Raw genomic sequence first — 19,891 nt, forward strand, 5'->3', positions numbered from 1 at the left:
AATTGAGTGTCCAGACGAAGACATCTTCAGCGAGGAAGGGTCTGTGTCCCAAGTGAAGCCAGAAGTTGTGTCGCAAGCGGAGAAAGAAACACAGGAGCCAGTGAGTTAAACCAGGTGCTCCGATTCCTTGCGCGAGCACTGAAGGCAACAGTATCCAGTTAAATAATCACTGGCGTATGCGTACAAGTGCTGTGAAGTTAATCGTTGAGTCCTTAAAGTAACACTTGAAATGTAGTACTCGTGTATGATCGGGTATTCTCTTTCCCTCGCGTGAGAAACGAACGCTACGAAAAGCAATTGTTAAACTTAAAATTTTGTAAAACACATGAAAAAGTGTGTGCCTAATTACGATTCTAGGAGGAACAGTGGCCTCTGAATCTGTATTAATGATGTCAACAATTGCTAACAAAGAGACTGTCAAGTGTTTAAAACATTATTTGGAGTTGTATAGAGCAAGCATTGCCCAAGCCAAGAGTGAACAAGGTATTTTCCCCAATGGAGACAAACTAAGCTTTCCCAAAGCCAAACAGCATTTCATCATTGCCTAAAACACAAGTGTGCAAGCGTTACCTGAAGCCAAGAGAGTGGCAACAAAGCTTCTGGGCAATTATCCTGGCTAGCAGTTGGCAGAGGGATAAAGGCAACGTTGGAAAAGGGAAACTTGCTACTTATAGATATTCTTTTAAGTTGATACAACCTACATTACCAAAGACTGTAGCAGAAGGAGAGAAGTGTGTTCCCTAGGTGGTTGTTGTGGTAGGCAGACAGGAAAGGCAAAGGGACTGCCCCTCTGAAAAGGAAGATTCGGAGGAAGAGTGCCTTGTCTCCACGAAGTGGTTGAAGTGCCCGAATGTGAATCTTGTTTTACTTGAACAATACTGAAGTTGTGGTGGTGCATTGTTGCAGGCACACAAGAAAGGCAAAGAGGCTGCCCTTTCTGTTTAGAGGAAGATGTTGAAGGCCCCTAAAGTGAACCTTGTCAGCAGAGGCATTGCTGGGGGGGGGGGGGGGGAGTTGAGGGGGCTATAGCCCCAGATCTTTCGGTTGTAGCCCCGGATAGAAGCTCGGGAGCTACAACCAAAAGACTTGCTAGCCCAGAGTCTCTACAGTCCCGACATTAGTGTAGCCCCAGATCTTTTCCAGACCTAGCAACACCCCTGCTTGTCAGAACCAACACCTGTTTGAAGTCACAAAGTACTGTAGCTGTAGGTTGTGTATCTGTTTGTCAGTAGAGTTCAGACCTCAGTAGCACAAATGAAGGGGGAATACTATGAGGCAAGGGAGTAGGCCCTCATGGTAAACTCTTGTAGAAGTTGAAGTGGAAGTAGAAGTGATGTAAAGTCATCCTGGCAACCATATCTACTGTAACTCCTAATCTTGTAAAGAGAGACATATTAAGTATTAACCAAGAACTGCGTTTCATTAACATTTACAGAAGTTGTATTTATTGTGAACTGTGGTAATTCTTCTTGAACAACTGGAAGTTGTGCAAAGCATTGTGGCCGAGACTAACATTGATGCTATTTTGAAGAAGTGGAAAGTCCTTATTTCACCAAGAAGAAAAGTGTTGCTGTTTTTGGAACTTTGGTTAAAAAAACTTTACTTTGACTTTGAAACGTCAAGAACTGACGTGAGACTGTACTACATACATGGATTTCCTTGTGTCCTTCTTCCAGGTATCCCTTCTATTTTTTTAACATTGGAGCTGCCTTTTCCTTGATTCCTGGGGAAGGGAAGCTCACCCAGGTTAGTAAAAGGTTATCAAGAAACTGAACATCATTGTTGACGTTATTTGAATTGCCAAATATTTTCTTTGTGTATTTGATGTTCAAGTGTGAGGGCCAGACACCCTGCGTTAGAGTGTTTCCCTTTAGTTTTGATAGGCAGGGAAATCCTTGTCAGAGTAGGAATAGTGAGGCGTTTAATAATATTTATAATTTCATGAAAAGGCATATTTTGAACAATCATCCAAAGGTTGTCTGTCTCACATTGCTGACCGCTCACAATATGGACGCTGCTTTGTGCGTCACCGCCTGCCAACCTCCTCTTACTGTTTGGATGCCGTCGGGTGAAGGAGTCCCGTTGTATGGGAGCTGACTTTTTCAGCTTTTTTCTGGCCTTCTCCACGTCTCCTTTGTGCTTCCCAGACTTCAGAATCCCCTGTCCTAATTGGCTGCATCTCCCCAACAGGAAGTCCTTCTTTGGTATGTATAGCGTTAGCAGGACCAAGTCTATATCGCTGCAGTTCCTCCATAGCAGTGTTCATCATTGCTCCTGGCCTCATGAGAAAGGGGTCCTCTGCTGGGGAGAAGTGACGTTATCCAATGATTCGTCACACAAACCATTGCCATGCGGGGGGTGGAGGGGAGGAACAGTTGTGAGGGCATCCCCGGAAAGAGAGCAGGATCAATCAAGAAATCAGGAAGTACTGGCAGCGAGCAGGGAGAATACAGTGCTGCAACCCTGCTGAGGGCTGCATTCCAAGTATTGGCATAGACCAGGGACAATACCGGGTTGCAAGCCTGCTGAGGGCTGCATTCCAAGCATTGGCGGAGACCGGGGAGAATACAGTGCTGCAAGCCTGCAGAGGACTGTATTACAAGCATTGGTAAAGACCATGGAGAATACAGTGCTGCAAGCCTGCTGGCGGCTATATTCCAAGCATTGGCAGAGATTAGGGAGAATAAAGTGCTGCAAGCCTGCTGGGGGCAAGACTACAAGCATTGGCACAGGCCAAGGAGAATACAGTGTTTTAAGCCTGCTGGGGGCTATATTCCAAGCATTAGCAGAGACCAGGAATAATTCAGTTTTGCAAGCCTGCTGGGGGCAAGCATTGGAAGAGACCAGGGAAAATGCAGTGCTACAAGCCTGCTGAGGGCTGTAATCCAAGCAGTAATCCAAGCATTGGCAGAGACCAGGAAGAATACAGTGCTACAAACCTGCTGTGGGCTATATTCCAAGCATTGCCAGAGACAGGGAGTATACAGTGCTGCAAGCCTGCTGGGCTATATTCCAAGCATTGGCAGAGATTAGGGAGAATATACTGCTGCAAGCCTGCTGGGGGCAAGAGTACAAGCATTGGCGGAGGCCAAGGAGAATACAGTGTTTCAAGCCTGCTGGGGGCTATATTCCAAGTATTAGCAGAGACCAGGAAGAATACAGTGCTGGAAGCCTGCTGGGGGCAAGCATTGGCAGATACCAGGGAGAATACAGTGCTGCAAGCCTGCTGAGATCTAAAACAAGCACTTACCTCGAACAGAAGCAAAGAAGAACAGGCCGATACAAGCCAAGCTTTCTGAGGACTATACCTCAGGGCCTGGCTAGGACTAGAGTCCAGGAAAGAAAGACAAGATTCCTAGGCCACAGCTTTTAGCCATAGCAGAAGGGGAACCTGGACTAGTTAAAAACACAGCCTGGCAAGGGGAGAGAAATACTTGCTGATAAGGTAATCCATTGCCAAGAGAGAAAAAAAACAATACTTGCCGATAGGTGTGTGCTGCCATCACTACAAGAAGTCCTGGAACGTAACCAAGGTCCAGAGGGAGAAAATACCTGTGGCCAAGGAGGAACCCTCCTTCCAGGAGGTCAAGCTGTGCGCTATATTCAAGGGACTGAGTTGTGTGCCAACACACATGATGAGCATTACATTCTAGAGACTATGGGCCTCATTACAAGTCAGCCGTTCCGGACACAACAGTGGCAGTAAATCCGCCACCACCGCTGTTTCCGGATTGGCTGATTCAGAGTCCTACAGGCGGCAGGTGTCACTCCCGACCAGGTCTGACCTGGCGGAAATAACACCACCCGCCTGCAGGCGGACATGGAAACACCGGCTCCATCATAGACGGAACCAGTGTTTCCATGGTCCCCATCTCCATGGAGTCCTATTGGACTCCATGGGAATGGGGATTTACAGAATTCCGCCTCCAGAATTACCGGGTCACCGGGGTTGTAATGCCCCGGTGATTCGGCAATCACAGAGGCGGAATGGTATTACCGGTCCGGCAGCAGCCAGCCAGTATTTCCAGCACGGCTACCGCCAGACTCGTAATGAGGCCTAATGACTGGATTAGAGTGAACCGGACCAGGGCAGGATTACCTTCAGGTATACATGATTTAGTCAACAATACTGACACTCTGAGAATAGAGAATCACTAGACCTTATATAGGACCCACATTTCTATAGGAGTACACCCCCCCACCACCTGCTGTGTTAATAAAAAGGTATTTAGCCCGATTGTGGTTCCATGTGTGCGTTTGGTTGGCCCCACATTGTCAAAAGGCATTTGGGCACCATAACTGTAGCATGCAGTCCAGCTGCTGTGGTAGGTGCCAGTAACTTGCTCATTCTACCTGTTCTTTCTGCTGGTGTGATGCAGACATGCTGTCCTCTTCTCTTGGTTGCAGCTCTTCTGGTCTGTTTCACTCTCAGCCTTTTAAGATGTCACTGGCACTACATTTTATTTCTTGGCACTTGGACTGGTCCCCCTGCATATCCAGTTGGATCAGACTTCTCCGGGGAGGAGGAGGAGGAGGAGGAGAAGGTCCTATCTAGGCTCCAGAGTCTCTAGGCAGGCAGGAAGTGGTGGAAGAGGACTCTTCCACCCGCCCTGTCCTTTGTCTGCCAGAGTGCCCAAAAAGGATCAGCTTCCACAGGGGGTCTGACTGTCCTGATTGGACAGCCAAACACCCCTTTCTGTAAAATGCTGAGAGGGAGAATGCCAAGGAATGTGTGCTGGAACTGTATAAAAGGTGAGGCTTTTGGAGTGTAAAGCAAGTCGATGACTGGAAACAGAAGTAACCGAAGAAGACGACGACGACCAGAGACGCCTGCAGACCCTTTGCAAGACCGTGAAGTGACCACTGTTGTGCCGACCCCATTTTCTATGCGACAGAGGAGCCCGAAGAGGACAACTCCATCCCTTTGGCTAGTGGCGACAACCAGTCCCAAGTCGAATTTTAAAACGAGCCATCCCCCCAAGGGACAAGTCATTTCCAGAGCTGTGGAACACCAATACTAGGTGACCTGCTGCCCATTTGGAGTGCATCGTCATGGAAAGGCCAAACCCGTCCAAATCTGTGCTGAACCCGTAAGGACACCCCAGAGATCCGATCCAACTCACCCAGACCCCCTCATCAGAGTGTGGGACTGCAGAAAGCGAAGAAGATTGACCGGGCGATCCGTGTCCTTTGTTGTTGCTGCTGAAAAGGTGCCAAAACCGCAGAGTGAACCAAGAAGTTGCAGAAAGTTGTCACCAAACCAAGGAATCCAGAGGTCGGGTCCAGAGCTGCCACATCGCAGAAAAGCCAACATGAACAATTTCTTGAAACTTAAAGTACTGTGGGGGAAAAGGTATTGCTTACCTGATTCCGAGAAGTTGCTCCAAGGCGTTGGAGTGCACGTAGAGATGTCCAGGGCAACCCCCTCTTACCTCTGACGCAAGCCGCTGCTTGTGTCCCCTTTTCGAGTCCGTTTTCAGGTCTCCTTTGTTAATTGCTAACTTGCTGTTGAATAACTTTAGACTCTGGAAGAAATCCGCAGCAACTCTTCATTATTCGCTGTTTGTCAAAACTTCAAGTCCTCTCCGAACTGCCTTTAGCTAGGGTTGCGTTTTTGGACTTAAAAGACTTGCCAGGTGAAGAAACCGTTTCTAGAACCTTAAACTAAGCTCACGTTTCACTAACCACTTATTTTCCTCCCTTTAAGTGACTTTTCTATATGTGCTTGCAGAGTAAATGCATTACTGTATAACCTGTTGAAAACTGCATGAGTGCACAAGTACTGATGCTCCGATAACCTTGCCTTCTCCCTTTCTAACATTGCTACAAATGTAACCGCGAATAAACACAGAAGTGAAAGTGCCCTTTGAAGTGTATTATGTAGTATTCCAAAGTGTTCTACTGTTACCTTATGAAGTATTTAAAGTGATTCTGGTGTAAATATAATAAATATATACCTTATATATAAATATATATGCAAGTGCTTCTTTGCTGTGCCCGTCTAGCTAGGATGCAATGTACTTATCTACAGCTCACATCTTCCTCTTAAGATAAGCCTGACTGCTCTGCCATACTACCAAGCTCCTGAGCTAGTACAGACTGATACTAAGAGTGGAGGATCTACAAACCACTGGGATAGCTTACTAAAGTCTTACTGCCAGTAGGACTTTAGAAAGACTCCCCTAAGACTCGTCCATAGCAATCCAATCCGGGTTCTTCCCCATCTATGCGGGGAACGGATTTGGAGAGCAATTAGAGGACTCCTACCTCCAAATGGCATGAGGTTCTGGCCAGAAGTCCCTGTGAGGCCAGCTCTCCCGGGTCCCCAAGTCCCTTGGATGGCGACATGTGGTCTATAGCAATTGGGAACCCAGAGAGCAAACTACTGCAGGAAACTCATGGCCATGTTTCATTCATTAATTTCAAGACATCCATGAACCATGTTTATTTTGTCTTGGTAACAGACAAAATATTATCATATTTGACAAAAAGAAGCCCGTTTACATTTTGAATACAATAATATCTTTTGATTGTTTTGACCCAAATATCGCAAGTTTGCTAGCCAACCGAACAGACCAGCTATATAATAATAAATAACGTGCTGGCCTGGTTACTTAAGGCGGCAAGCAGGTTTTGAACCTGCAACCTTTGACTATGGCGGTTACCAGGCAGCGGGACATCAGGCTTTTCACGCCAACCGAGGATGCATCAACCCTGCTGCCAGCTGTGAATCACAAAGGCAACAGTAGCATGAACTTGAAACTGATAGGTAATGAGTAAAAAAAAAAGAAAGTCAGAACATGAGAAGGAAACAAGCATTTTTAAAAATAAATCTGCAAGTTGGCATAGCTCGTGGGAAAAACATTTGAAGGGTTTTGAAACAGACCTTCAATTTATTTTGACACCCCATTTCTAACATCAATGCACATCTATTAATTTGCTTGAGTGGGGTTTCACACACATGGGACGCTTAAATCCCAAGTTGCTAAATGAGGCCAATAGGAATCTGCTATTGACATGTGTTGCCTCCCCAAGCAAAACCTTAAAAGGTTAGACCAGACTTTCTTCTTCAAAAAAAAATTGTGAGGAGGCCCACAAGGAATGCAGTAGTTTGGAGTCAAGCATTACCGTTAAACATACTGTTGGCGATTGCTCCGCAGGGTGCGACGGGCAAAGTGGTATTAGTCACATTGTTATAGGCGGTTTGGTACGGTGAGCATTCCGTTGCAGGGTTCTGTGGAAGAAAAATTAGATATTACATTGTCAGGAAATGCATATGGGTCATTGTCAAGACTACAAAGGTCACTTCTGGCAAACCTGCCACTAGCTTCGAAATGGACAAGGTTGTTCACGATACAAAACTATTGCCATATCAAAGAGGTTTAGTCCCATCTCAACATTCAGCGCCAGTAAATCAATACATCCATAAGTTGATTTATTAAGCTTTAAATGATGCCCAAACTGGGGTGAAGTACCAAGCGCATCCTTGATGCAGCATGATGTTCTATATACGAAAAGCCTTGATCACTTCCTGTGAAACTGGAGATTTAGTAGAGAGTGGTGGGGGGTAGTGGGGATGGCGCAGATGGTTTCCACCTGCATGCCATGTGTATTCAAGGCAGAAGCACAGCAATACAAAGACATCGCCCTTTTTTCAGAATCACTGCATTCCTATAAAATCGGGTTAGGACGAAACTAAAGTAGAAAAGTCCTACCACCAAATGTCCGACCCCCCATTTTTTCGAATATGTATATGTGGGGGGGTAAAGCTAATAAAAATGTATAAGTGTAAGGTGGGAGGGCTGTGGGGGTCTCCCCCAACATATATGGACACATTACTCACCGTAATCGTATTTCTGATGCTTGTATCTGCTTAGATTCACATGCTGTGCATAGGCCGACATCTAGTGGAAGCTGCGGAGTATTACAGTTTGTTTTTCGAAACTCGAAAATGGGCGTCGACACAGGGCGTGCCAGTAATACAATCCCTAGTGTGACGTCCACTGTACCCAAGATCCCTCACGCGTCTAGGATCCTCAGATTGTATTTTTTCTGACATGAGGTAGCATGAGGAGTAGCGTGAGTACACATAATCCAAGCAGATAGACAGAAAGGTAAGACTACAAGCAATCATGCGCCTTCTCTCAGAGGGCAGGAAGGGTGGGTCGCATGTGAATCTAAGCAGATACAAGCATCAGAAATACGATTACGGTGAGTAATGTATCCCTTCTGAGGCTTGTGGAATCTGCTTAGATCACATGCTGTGCATAGATTAGCGAGCAGTACCTGAAGAAGGAGGTGGGATGTGAGAAGGGTCATGAGCAAATAAGTGTCTTAGAACCGCTTGTCCCACTTGTGTATCTGCCTTGGAATGGGTGTCAATGCAGTAATGCTGAGTAAAATTGTGAATAGAGCTCCAAGTAGCTGCTTTGCAAATGGTGTCAAGGGGTACATTTGCAATGAAAGCCAGAGTGGCCCCAATGCCTCTAGTAGAGTGGGCTCTTGGCGTGAAAGGCAGAGTTCTTTCAGAGAGTGAGTAACACAGCTGGATACAGTTAATAATCCACTTCGAGTTGGCACCTTTAGAGACGCGATCCCCCTCTCTGCCTGTAGCTACGGAGACAAACAGTTGATCTGTTTTTCTTAGCGGTCTGGTTTTATTTACATAGTAGAGGACCGCCCTACGCACATCTAGGGTGTGTAGTTTCACCTCAGCCGAGCTTTGCGGGTCCTGGAAGAAAGCCGGAAGCTTGATGGACTGGTTTACATGGAATTTTGATATAAATTTAGGTGAGAACCTAGGGTGTGTGCGTAAAACCAGTTTGTCTTTATGAACAGTAAAGAAGGGATCCTGCACTGACAGAGCCTGACTTTCACTGACCCTTCTTATAGAAGTAATAGCTACTAAGAAGGCTGTTTTATAAGTCAGGTGTTTGAGACTGCTTTTATGCATGGGTTTGAAAGGGGGGCCCATGAGCTTGGCTAGCACCACATTAAGGTCCCACCCTGGTGGTGGGTTTGAAATAGGAGGGTGAAGTCTCTTTACTCCTTCCATGAAGGCTTTAACTACTGGTACTTTCCACCACAAAACCTTGCTATGGGAAGTGGTGTAAGCCGACAGGGCTGCCAGGTGTACTTTCAGTGAGTTAAAAACCAATCCTGCATCTAGCAGGTGGAGCATGTATGTAACAATAGTGGAAGGAGTGCAATCAACTGGGTTGATTTGTCTACTCTGGCACCAGATAACGAACCTCTTCCACTTGTCAAAGTAACAGTGCTTTGTGTTTGGTTTCCTAGATTCCTTTAGGATGTCCATACACCTCTGTGGCAAATTGAGATGTCCAAACTCTATGACCTCAGAAGCCATGCTGCCAGGTTCATTGAGTTGGGTTGCTGGTGCACTGTTTGACCTTGGTGCTGGGACAGTAGGTTGTACCAGGCTGGAAGTTTGATGGGCTCGCACACCGCCATCCTGCGTAGGTGTGGGAACCACGGTTGTCTTGCCCACATGGGAGCAACTAGGACAAGCGTCATCGACTCTGTTCATCTTGTTCACCACTTTCCTGATGAGAGGAGTTGGTGGAAAAGCGTACGCAAACATCCCTGACCAGTTCATCCACAGGGCATTCCCCTGGGAGACTGGTTGGGGGAACCTGGATGCCAATCCTGGGCATTGTCTGTTTTCGCTTGTGGCGAATAAGTCTATAGTGGGGAAACCCCACTGAGAGAAGATATCTTCTACGACTTCTCTGTGTAGAACCCATTTGTGTTCCTCTGGGAGGGAGTCTCTGCTCAGAGCATCCGCTAGGGAATTGAGCTCCCCTGGAACATGTTGTGATGACAGGAAGATGTTCCGTCTGAGTGCCCATATCTAGATTTTCTGGGCAAGCTTGGACAGATTTGGCGAGCGAGTCCCTCCTTGCTTGTTCAGGTAGAACATGGCTGTTATGCTGTCCGTCCGGATTTGCACTGACAGGTTTAGTAGGTGGGGCTCGAACGCCTGAAGCGCTCTGAATACTGCCAGAAGCTCTAGCAGGTTGATGAGGTTCTTGGCCACTGAGTGAGACCAGAGACCGAGCTGCCTGTACTTCGGGATCGTAAAAGGGTTTCCCCTGTGCGAGATTCTCTCTTGTCCACCAGTGAAGGCTTTGTACCAGTGTTGGCGAAACGACCACTAGATCGTCCCACTGACCACTTGCCTGAGACCACTGTTTCGCCAACCATTCCTGCATGGGACGCATGCGCAAGCGCGTGGGGGACCAGGTAAATACATGACGCCATCATGCCCAGTAAACGCATTGCTTTGGGTACCGTTATTTGTTGACCGGACTGATAATGCGGAATTTGCAGTAGTATATTCCGAATTCTTTCTTCTGAAGGAAAGGTCAACCCCTCTTGGGTATCTAGGATTGCTCAAAGGAATTGTTTGGAGGTGCTTGGCACCATGCTTGACTTTTTCTCGTTGATTAGCCTAACTCGTGGAGGAGGTCGATAGTCCTTTGAATGTTTGTCCTGCAAATTCCTGGGGTTTCCCCCGTTATGAGCCAGTCGTCCAGATAAGGGTACACTGGGATTGCCACCCTGCGTAGGTGTGCAGCCGCCACCGCCAGTACTTTGGTGAATACCCTTGGTGCTGAAGCTATCCCGAAGGGCAGTACCTTGAATTGGTAGTGTCGACTGTCCACCTTGAAGCGCAAATACTTTCTGTGCGCTGGGAACATGGAAATATGAAAATAAGCATCTTTCATATCCAAGGTTGCTATGTAATCCCCCTTTTTTAGGAGGGGGATTAGTTCTTGTAGCGTGGTCATACGAAATTTTTGCGGCTTGACATACTTGTTGGCAGGCCGTAAGTCCAATACTGGGCGCATTGTCAAATCTTTCTTTGGCACAAGGAAGTAAGTTGAATAAATACCCTTGTTTACCTGGTGTCCCGGGACGAGTTCTATCGCGTCCTTTTCAAGCAGAATGGCGATCTCCTTGAGTAGAATCTTCTGATGTTCTAAAGAGTGTACTCTTTGTCGTGGAGGATGGTTCCGGGGACGCTGCAGTAGCTCTATACAATATCCTGTGGATACTGTTGACAGCACCCATCTGTCTGATGTGATCCCTTCCCAAGCCTGGGTGAAGTTGGAAATGCGTCCCCCTACTGGGGTTGCGTGAGAAGGGACCCTGAAATGAGCGTCACTGCTTTGGTGGAGGCGTGCCGCCTCCCTTGCTGGGGCTGCCTCTACCACAACCTCTCCTATTACCCCTGCCGTAACCCTGGGTAGACTGTTGGTTGTTGTTCCACTGTGTACCCTGCTCCTGGGAATAGTTAGATCCTCTCTGGGAATTTTGGCCGCGTGGGCGACGAAAATTACTATTCTCTCTCTGGTTAGGGGGTTTATTGGTTAACTGGCCAAGGGACTTGAGTGTTTCTTATTCGTCCTTGGCATTCTTCAGTGCGTCTTCGACCGCCTTACCAAACAACAGATCGGTTTCCACCGGTTTGTCCAACAAGGATGCCTGGGTTTCGGCCTTAAAACCAGACTGCCGTAACCACGCATGTCTTTTGATAACAGTGCCTTCTGCTATCAATCTGCCTGCGTTGTCTGCGGCGTCGAAGGTTGCTTTCAAAATGCAACCAGACACGGCTCTACCCTCTGCGGAAATCCGAGCTAACTGGCACTTTAAAGGTTCAGGATCAGAGGCTACGAGTGCCGCGACTTCTTCCCACTGATGGCAGTTGTAGCTGGCCAACAGGGTGGTGGAGTTTGCAATCCTTGCTTGATAGGCAGACGTTGAGGCTACTTTCCTGCCGAAACCGTATAGTTTTTTGATCTCCTTGTCGGGAGGAGCTTCGGACGACGACAAGGGTGTTCCAGCCCTCTTACGAGTGTTGGTGACAACTAGGGAGTCTGGCTTCAGATGTCCTCTTATATAGAGAGGGTCAGACTGGGCCGCCCTGAAAAGTTTTTCAACCCTGGGATTGACTGCTCTGGTGAGATTCGGGTTCACCAGGGACGGGTCTATTCTTCGCTGAATGGACTTGAGGATTGGGATGGTCTGGGCAACAGGCCTCCTTTCTCCCACTAAATCTTCTGCGAAGTCCCTCCCCTCCTGGACACCGTGGGTGTCAATATGGAAATGTTCTGCTGCGCGTGCGAGAACCTCGTTTAGGAGGGGTTGGTTATCGACCGGGGAGTCGGTAACCGGGGCTTCGTTCTCTACCGGGGAATCTACTCTGTATGTTTCCGGGTCTTCCGCTTCCTCTTCCTGGTCCTCCTCATCCCCATTGTAGCCCGTCCAGGTTTGCTCTTCTACCATGCCAAATTCTTGGTCCTCACCAAAGGAAGCCTCTCCTTGATACAGTAAGTATAGTCTTGAGTATGGTTGTACCTCGAAGGGGTCTGACCTCATCGATGTTTCAAACCGGGGCTTTTTACTTGGGGGGATAGGATCATTAGAGCCTGAGGGTGTTGCCCCTTGTGGATCATACGAGAGGAAATGTTCTGGATTTTTATCATAAAAATCAGCCAAAGACATCATCCTTGACATGACCCTATCTATGTCTTCACTGGAACATTTTTTGGAACTGGGAATGACTCTCTCAGCAAGTCTATGGGATTTATCTTGAGTAGATTTGCTGGTCTTAGACATATCAGCAGACCTGGTCTTGTGTCTGTCTGTTTAGGGGGAGTGGTGTGTTTCACAGGTGTGGAAGATTGCAAAGGCTGCTTCTTCTGCTGTTTTCCCCCCTCCCCGTGAGTGGAAAAATGTTTTCTTTGTCCTTTAGTGGCTCTGGAGGTTTTCGACGCCTGGTGTCGAGGATCGGGGGTGGGGTCCCTGTCCTTCGAGCGTGGGGCCTCACTGATTTTGACTGCGGGCTCCGACTCCTGGAGCGCGGCCTGGGGGTGGAAGTCGTCTTCGTCTTCCGACGATCGAACTTCTGTTAGCCTAGGGAGGGAGGCACTCTTGGCAAGAGTGGATGATTGCCTGGAGTCATGCGGCGATCTTGATCGTGAGCGCCCAGAGGACACCGAATCGGACCGTTCTGTTTGTGCCTCTTTCCAAGAACTCGTCGTCGAGTCTCGGTTGGACTTCGTGTGTTTAGTGTGTGTAGTGTGTGAAGCGCTTGTGTCGCCAGGGGTCTTCCCCATAGCCGCCCTGCCGGATGACCTTCCGAGGTCGGGGACCTGCGCTCGGCTGTCTTTCGACGCCGTAATGCCCTCGCCGTCCGAAAGTACGGTGTCGCTGCCGTCGCTTAAGGCGCCCTCCGCTGCCATGGCCGCCTGCCTGGCGTGGTGGGCCCAACGCTTCGTCGAACGGTCCTTAAGTGTCTTAGGTTTAAACCTACTACACGCTCTGCAGTTCGCTTCGGGGTGGTCCTCGGCAAGCAGAGATTGCACGTGGCGTGCCTGTCGACCCAAGGGTATTTGCGATTGCACTTGGGGCAGAATTGAAAAGGGGTACCCTCCATACGCACCTTGAGGCAGCGGGCTGTTAAGTGTAGGAAATGTATAAGGTGTACCTATATACCAAGAGTGTAGAGTATGTACAACCCCCCACTCTCCCTACTTGCAGGGCCGAGGCCAGAGGCCTTCCCAGGCCCGGGCCGAGGCCAGAGGCCTTCTGAGGCCCAAATCTGTCGTGCAGCAGCCGACGGTCGATTTCTTCTCCAGCCGGCGTCGAGTGTCGAAGTTCGACGTTGGGTTGGGGAAGGATGTCAATAGATTAATATTTTAAATATTTTAGCAAAAGTATGGCTAAGGCCAGGGGACTCCGCAAAATGCTTCCGACCAGTATGGCGGAAAAAAACAATCTGAGGATCCTAGACGCGTGAGGGATCTTGGGTACAGTGGACGTCACACTAGGGATAGTATTACTGGCACACCCTGTGTCGACGCCCATTTTCGAGTTTCGAAAAACAAACTGTAATACTCCGCAGCTTCCACTAGATGTCGGCCTATGCACAGCATGTGACCTAAGCAGATTCCACAAGCCTCAGAAATATATATATATATATATTATAAATGCGAAAAAATTAGGGGGGAAAAAATCAACAAAAAACTGACTTTTGGTGGTCGGACTTTTCAACTCTGTAATTTCACGTAGATCCTAAAAATCAATGAGGCCAGCCAGCTGAAATGTATAATTTACTATTTTGGAGATCTGATCAGCAATATCAAACCGATAACCCTGATAAGTGTGCAACTAATTAAAAAGATGTGGCAAATCCACATTCAAAAGTCAACAGTGGAGACAGCCTACCATTGGCATAGAAAACCATGGATTTGTGCTGTCTGGGTGCAATATAGTGGAGTTGACATTTTCTACCCACTCATTATTATTTTTGTTTATTTTATTGGTCATTTGTATAGCACCTATACACAACAAGTGTTTCAAAGCGCTTCAAGGCAGGGGAGGGAACAAGGGGTATATGCAGTAAAAAGAAAACATTCAAACTGTGCCCCGATTCATTCAGAATGTGCACGTGCTAACTGTTAAAACGGAACAGACATTCGACAGGCTGTTTTTCGGAGAAACACAGAACACAAATATCGTACTAGGCCTGACGACATTTCACATGCAACTGCTGTGACATAGATAATGAGGGGGGGGGGGGGGCGAGGGGAAGGGACAAAGAAGATGACCAGAAGGAGAGGTTTTAGACAGGCAAAGATAGGCTACATGGGTACATGGATGTTGAGCAGTCTAAGAGTTCCATTTTCCAAGAAAGCCCTAAAGTAGACACAGAGGAATGCAACAGGTGGAAAACATACCAAGGTGAGTAGCCCTAGCAGGAAGTAGGAATCACCTTTAGAAGTGATGCTACAGGCCAGAGGTCGTCAAGAGGAGAGCCTCACGGTAGGTGAAGCAGTGCATTTAACAAGTCAGGTTGGTGGCCATAATCCATGGCCCTATCTGCAGATTCCTTAAGGGATGGGTCAGAGATATGGAAGGCGGCATCATGGGTGCACCGTCCAGTGCCAGACCGGGCCAGACAGTGGCCTTGGTGCCGGGGGGCCGGATATTCGCCTGCCAGCTTCCCATTGGCCCAGAAGAAGTAGAGAGTGACCAATCAGCGGAGGTCAAGGGCAGGCAGCAGAGCACTCAGCAGAGGCGGGCGGCCATCTTGGAAGGTGCTGCCCAAAAAGCACCACGTGGGCAGCAATGCTGAGAAATATGGAGAAAAGGCCTCAAACTCTGGAGGGTGAAGGCGGATCGCTCCATAAATGAAGTAAAGTCCATCAGGGGAGAAACAGTATATTTCGTGCACTTCGTCCCGCAGGATGGAATAAAACAAGCCCTGCGAGGCCTACCTCATATAAGCTGTGCATGTGTTCAGTCTCCTGCAGCCTCGTGTCAGCAGCTGCAAGGTTCCCCTTGCCGTATGAAGAGTAAAGAAAATGCTTAATGGTGGATCTACTCTTTTTAATATTTCTTTAAACATATCCCTTGTCTGAACACTCCGGAAAAGGTTTATGCATTTCTTTAACAGCCAGGTCTTTAGGGAATCCACAGCATATATAGAAAACAGTAATATCAAAATAAGGGTCCCTTTCCTCTAAAAGTTATTTTAAGGCAACATTTCAAGACATGAAAATAAACCTTTTCTAAATCTTCAATTATGTGAACTAAAAGATAATAAAAATATAGAACTACCTCTAGATAACATTTCTAGAATCTACGTCACCCCAGCTGTGCTTTGCCAGGGCCCCTTTGTGCAATCTGTAAATATAGTTTGTAAAGCCTGATTAGAAGTATGCGTATGCAAATGTAGCGTTGCAATCTGCTCAAATGTAGCCATCTTGTTCCGATGATTGGGTAAGTTTAGCCAAACACTTGATGTTTCTCAATATTCATTTATTTAAAAGACAAAACTCCTTACCAAAAGCTTGTGTCAAATTAGCTGTGGTTAAGACACTTATGTTCTGTGTCTGCAGCAACTATAGGAGCAACATTGGCATTAAGAGGGCCTTGGCGATCTTAACTACTCACCGCATAAAGTTGTCCATAGTAAGGTTTGTGTAAGCTTAGCCTGGAAGAAGCTCTATGATGTACTTTTAAATATGTTAGAGGAATTATTAGGTCCATCACTAATTATTAATGATAATGCTACCACCGATGGTGGATTTGAACACTCAATAATAACCTCTAAGTATCACGACTAACAGAATAGAAGAGAAAGATTATGGCATATTGGGATATATACCGGAGCTAAATACTACACCCCCAGGGCAACAATATTAAAATGCTCTATAATTAGCCTTAGAGTCAGCAATATTGGGATTAAGGGCCTGTAACAGCGGGCTACCCAGAGATGCCCTGGTCCAGCCACCGTTCAAGAAGGGATCAGGTAACATTAATATGGACTACGGTTTGTTGGAGTTAGCAGTGTTGGCCCAAACCTTGCTGTAGAACAATGTTTTGAGAGACACCAAAGCCCAGTTACCCTTAAATTGAAAATTTATCAAAGCCAGGGTTTTGTGATAAGAGAACAGCATAATAGTGAGGCGTGACCTTAAACAATAAGAGAAGGATTTGAAGGCCCAATCTCAGTGTGGGGGAGAATTCTCATTTTTGTGCTAATTCCCTTCAACCTTAGAGACCCCCAGCTATTTTGCTGGACTTTAGGTCTTTCTAATTGTAACCCTGTAGTGAGTGAGACCTTATTGCACACTCTCTCATGTGTTTTGATCTGATTTGGATTATATGTGCCCTCCGTTTTTGGAGTCTGACAAACTCCATAGGCATCTACGTTTTGTATGGTGATGCACAGCAGCTTCAGTGCAGTTTCACAGAGAAATCCTTTCGATTTCTCATTAGGTTTAAATACCTGTTCTTGTGTGAACTACCGTTCCCAAGAATAGTAAAATGAAATTGACTTTACTTACCTTTTCTCTTTGTCCAGCACACCCCATCGTATGTGGACGGCTGGGGGCTACCTAGTAGCCTCTTATCCTACCCTCTCATAACATTTTTTTTATCTTACCCTCACCAATTTAAACTGCTGGTGGCAGTGGTTTAATTTTTCTACCATTGTGCTTTTCTACCGCAGGCTAAATTCTCAGCCGCAGTATAGCACCCACCGGTGACCATTTTGTCAAAATAGCCCTGGTCTTCTTTTTGCGCCATTTTCTGTTTGTGAGGTCTTTCTTGGGTTTTACTCTGTGTGTCGAAGTCCGGTTGAGCCCTTTGTTTGTTTTGCCTTTGGTGGGCTTCAGTCCTGAAACCCACCTCTGGCTCCAGTGTGTCTGGAAAGGCAGGATGTGAGGGAGGTTCCTGAAACTCCCCTGTCCTTTGTCTCTAGGAATGCCTGAATGCAACCGTTCCCGATTGGCTGGCTGGCTGTCCTTTCAGGACAGCCACCCTGCTGTGTGATCGACAGCCTATGCGGAGTATAAATGGGAGAAACCTGCTTAAGGCAAGGGTTTTGGGACTAGAGTGAGAGTGGACCACTGGGAGAAACACCTGACAAAGAAACAGTGAACAAAGCTTGCTGCATCCTCCTGGACCTTTTGAATTGCCCGGTGAAGCCCTTCTTCTGTGCCTATACTCCTTTTTCTGATCGACAAAAGAAGCTCTGGAAGGTAAGGCTTCTTCCCTTGGGTTAGTGGGACCAACTAACCCCGAGACAAACTCCACTGGACCATCTTGCCCGACTGGCTGTACTTCTTCGCTGCTGCATGAACCGAGTGCCAGGGGTCGAGAAATTTGTAGTCGAGTGAAACATCTGAAATCCGGCCAGAAGCTCCAGTAGTCTCCTAAGGACCCTCCAGAAGCAGGACGGCCAGAGCTCACCAGAGTGCAGGACTCAAGGAGTGAAGGAAGCCCAAAAGTTATACGAGATCAGCGGTGGTGTGGTTTACCATGCGCTGAAACCGCAAAGTGCTGCTGATCCTAAAAGAGCCTGTTGTTGCCCATGACGTTCAAATTGCTGCGCAGGAGTCCTCCAGACGTCCTCCCTCTTGTCCCCACTACTGAGGCTCAAGAACCCAGGATCTACATCGCTGCAACAGGACAGACTCCAGCTGGACCCCTCTTCTTCAAACCAGAGGTACTGTTTAGACTTTGAGTACTTACCTCAGTGTCTTTAGCTGTGCTCTTCCCAGTTGAGACTTGCAGTGGCTTACCCTTACAGTTGATCCCAACTCTGCTTTCACATGTGTAACAGATTGTGATCCTACAAGTGATTTCTACAAAACACTAACTTTGTGCAAGACCTTTATTAACTAAGAAGTGCCTCAGCTCCATAGACTGGGCTCCAATTGAATTTGGCTTTCTTGGCTCTCTGCAGACTCTTCTTGCCCATTGACTTTGATATTTATGTCCCTCATAGGTGGTAACTTGTTTTAGACTTTTATTGCTGGGAAAGGCTTGTTTAGACTTCATTGGACAATTTAAGTATACTTGCATGCCCTGAGAACCTCTTTAACCTTTTTCCTTCTTTTAACCTTTCCTTTCTGCAACCTCAGAATCTGCAAAGTATAACTAGTGATACATAAATGCCATTACTGTCCTTGTGATTGAAGTCACCTCCGGGTGTAGAAAGTGTGTAATAAGCATATCCAAAGAGAACCAACTAACTTGTGCTGATTCTGGAAAAGTGTTTTAAAACATATTTGATTAAGGAACGCTCATTTAAAAATTGATGTCAAATAAATATTTATAACATAACCTTGAGTGCAAGTGTTACTCAGTTACTTGTATTTGCGAATTTCATTGCTACAGCTCACATTTACCGCTCTTGAGATAGGCCAGGCTGCTCAGTCACACTAACAACATGTGTAGCACAGACCTATACCAAAAGGTGGGTTTTCCTAATATCAAGCAGATAAGTGTTGTGTAGTGTAGTCTCACACAGTGTTACTACACCAATTCTCTACACCAATTACTACACCATTCTCCACCTGGAGCAGGAGCTCCTTCACTGCAGGAGAAGTGCCTGCACCGTATGCAGACCCCTATCTGCCTCGAAGGTAAGCCTGAGGGCTCCCCTGATTTATCAAAATGCTTGCCGACTTATCCTCTACAAGTGTGCATGACCCCAGATGCACCGAATCTTACTAGCCGCTCTCTTGTGATCAGCATTCATCATTGTTGATTAGATAATATATATCAGGATCGGTGCACTGCACACCTGGTGTACTTTATCCGACCTGACCCCTTCACGGAGTTCTACTTCCAAGATGGCCACTGCGTTACATTGAGCAGCACCCTAGCATGGCTGTTGTGTAGTCCTTGCAGCCTGCACTTGGATTGGTAACCGTGATTCTTTTGAACCAATCTGCGAGCGCTGGCAGGCACGAACGCCGGCCCCGAATAAAGGCACTGAATTAAGGCACCTGTCCTCGAGCCTGCAGTTGCATTCTCCACCTGGAGCAGGAGCTCCTTCACTGCAGTAGCAGTGCCTGCACCGTATGCGGACCCCTATCTGCCTTGAAGGTAAGCCTGAGGGCACTCCTGTTTTATCAACATGCTTGCTGACTTATCCTCTACAAGTGTGCACGACCCCAGATGCACCGAATCTTACTAGCCGCTCTCTTCTGATCAGCATTCATCATTGTTGATTAGATAATATCCGTCAGGATCGGTGCACTGCACACCTGGTGGACTTTATCCGACCTCACCCCTTCACAGAGTTCTACTTCCAAGAAGGCCACTGCGTTACATTGAGCAGCACCCTACCGTGGCTGTTGTGTAGTCCTTGCAGCCCGCACTCGGATTGGTTACCGTGATTCTTTTTAACCAATTTGCGAGCGCCGGCAGGTGCGAACGCCGGCCCCGAACAAAGGCACTGAATTAAGGCGCCTGTCCTCAAGCCTGTCCAGAGCACGCCAGGGCCCGTTACCCTAGTCCTTTCCGTCAGACTTACACCACAGACAATAGACTGCCGCATCCGAGG

General features: G+C 47.2%; 1 protein-coding gene across 2 annotated transcripts in view; it reads right to left on the minus strand.

Moving 5' to 3' along the window:
* TMEM30B (transmembrane protein 30B) overlaps positions 1-19,891 on the minus strand; it is a 270,478-nt gene that overhangs the window by 133,034 nt on the left and 117,553 nt on the right. For both annotated transcript variants that reach the window (XM_069622706.1, XM_069622707.1), the window contains exon 5: positions 7,129-7,234. In XM_069622706.1, the coding sequence (XP_069478807.1) occupies positions 7,129-7,234 (106 nt within the window). The remainder of the gene's footprint in view (positions 1-7,128; positions 7,235-19,891) is intronic.

This window comes from Ambystoma mexicanum, chromosome 11, assembly GCF_040938575.1.
Source record: "Ambystoma mexicanum isolate Mex_15411 chromosome 11, UKY_AmexF1_1, whole genome shotgun sequence".
Taxonomy (NCBI): Eukaryota; Metazoa; Chordata; class Amphibia; order Caudata; family Ambystomatidae; genus Ambystoma; species Ambystoma mexicanum.